The 1,182-nt window shown below is 43.1% G+C and overlaps 1 protein-coding gene across 1 annotated transcript in view; it reads left to right on the forward strand.

Annotated features, from left to right (window-relative positions):
* The first annotated feature begins 97 nt into the window (after window positions 1–97).
* The window catches only part of LOC107665854 (AP-1 complex subunit sigma-2-like), a 3,950-nt gene continuing 2,865 nt past the window's right edge, over window positions 98–1,182 (forward strand). The window contains exons 1-2 of the mRNA XM_016456912.1: window positions 98–236; window positions 590–768. Of these exons, the coding sequence (XP_016312398.1) occupies window positions 590–768 (179 nt within the window). The 5' untranslated portion in view covers window positions 98–236. The remainder of the gene's footprint in view (window positions 237–589; window positions 769–1,182) is intronic.

Consider the following 1,182-nt stretch of genomic DNA (forward strand, 5'->3'; position numbering starts at 1 on the left):
TGTATATTTTTCATATATATATGTATGTGTGTGTGTGTGTGTGTGTGTGTGTAGTTATTATTATTAATATATAATACCGAGTGTCATCGGTGAGAATCGGAGCCAATGAGAGGACAGGATCCTCTTGCTGTAGCAAAGGAAGACGCGTCCGTGTAACGGGACTCCTCACATCTGCGTTTACTGCCATCAGACACAAAGCTCATGCTCACGGAATCGAGTGTAATATAAACTTTAAGGTAAAAGCGACATTTTATCTCACGCATTTATTGGGTTATTTGGACTTGCTCGAGCAATCACTCGTGGTTGAATAGTGTGGATAGTTCATATCTTTAACATGTACACTGTCGCAGGCTTCAAGCTAGCGCGATCCTTCCTCTGTGGCAACAAACAAGCAATTCACCCAAAACGACAACGCTTTTGGTTATGATAAATATGAACGGACTGTTTTTTAATAGCCGACATGACCAACGGTTCCAGGCTTTATGACTGGAATTGCTGAACACTGTTTTGGCTTGACTTTAGGCGCATATGCTGCACAAACACGGCGAGTCTAGGTGTGGGTCTCTTTTCTGTTTCTCCCTCTCTCCAGATGCAGTTTATGCTGCTCTTTAGCAGGCAGGGGAAGCTGCGGCTGCAGAAATGGTACGCGCCGCTGTCGGACACCCAGAAGAAGAAGATCTCCCGGGAGGTCATTCAGATGGTGCTGGCACGCAAACCCAAGATGTGCAGTTTCCTGGAATGGAGGGATCTGAAAATAGTCTACAAAAGGTTAGAAAACCGGACTGCATGGAAGGAACTACAGAGCCATTGTGTTAGGCACTTTCCCTGAATATGGTAGACTTGGGTGTTCCCGGACTTTTTAAAAAAAGCATTAAAGGCACAAATTCCACGTTTTTTGTGTGTTTTGAGACATATTCTATATATCTGATCAACTGTTATCTGACTAACCCAACAAGAAAAGCTGGTAGTAGCTAGTTTTAAACACCTTTAATGTTTGAATCACCCCTTTAAAATGCTGAACATGGTCTGTCCCACATTAGAGCTCTTGACCTTCTCAACTACTCAACATTTCAAATTACAATGTTACTTTTGATATGTTGAATTCAGTGTAGTAATTAAGTATTTAATTAAAGGGATAGTTCACCTTCAGTTGCTGGTCCCCCCCCCCCCCCCCCCCCCCCA

This window comes from Sinocyclocheilus anshuiensis, unplaced genomic scaffold (assembly GCF_001515605.1).
Source record: "Sinocyclocheilus anshuiensis isolate Anshui unplaced genomic scaffold, SAMN03320099.WGS_v1.1 scaffold920, whole genome shotgun sequence".
NCBI lineage: Eukaryota > Metazoa > Chordata > Actinopteri > Cypriniformes > Cyprinidae > Sinocyclocheilus > Sinocyclocheilus anshuiensis.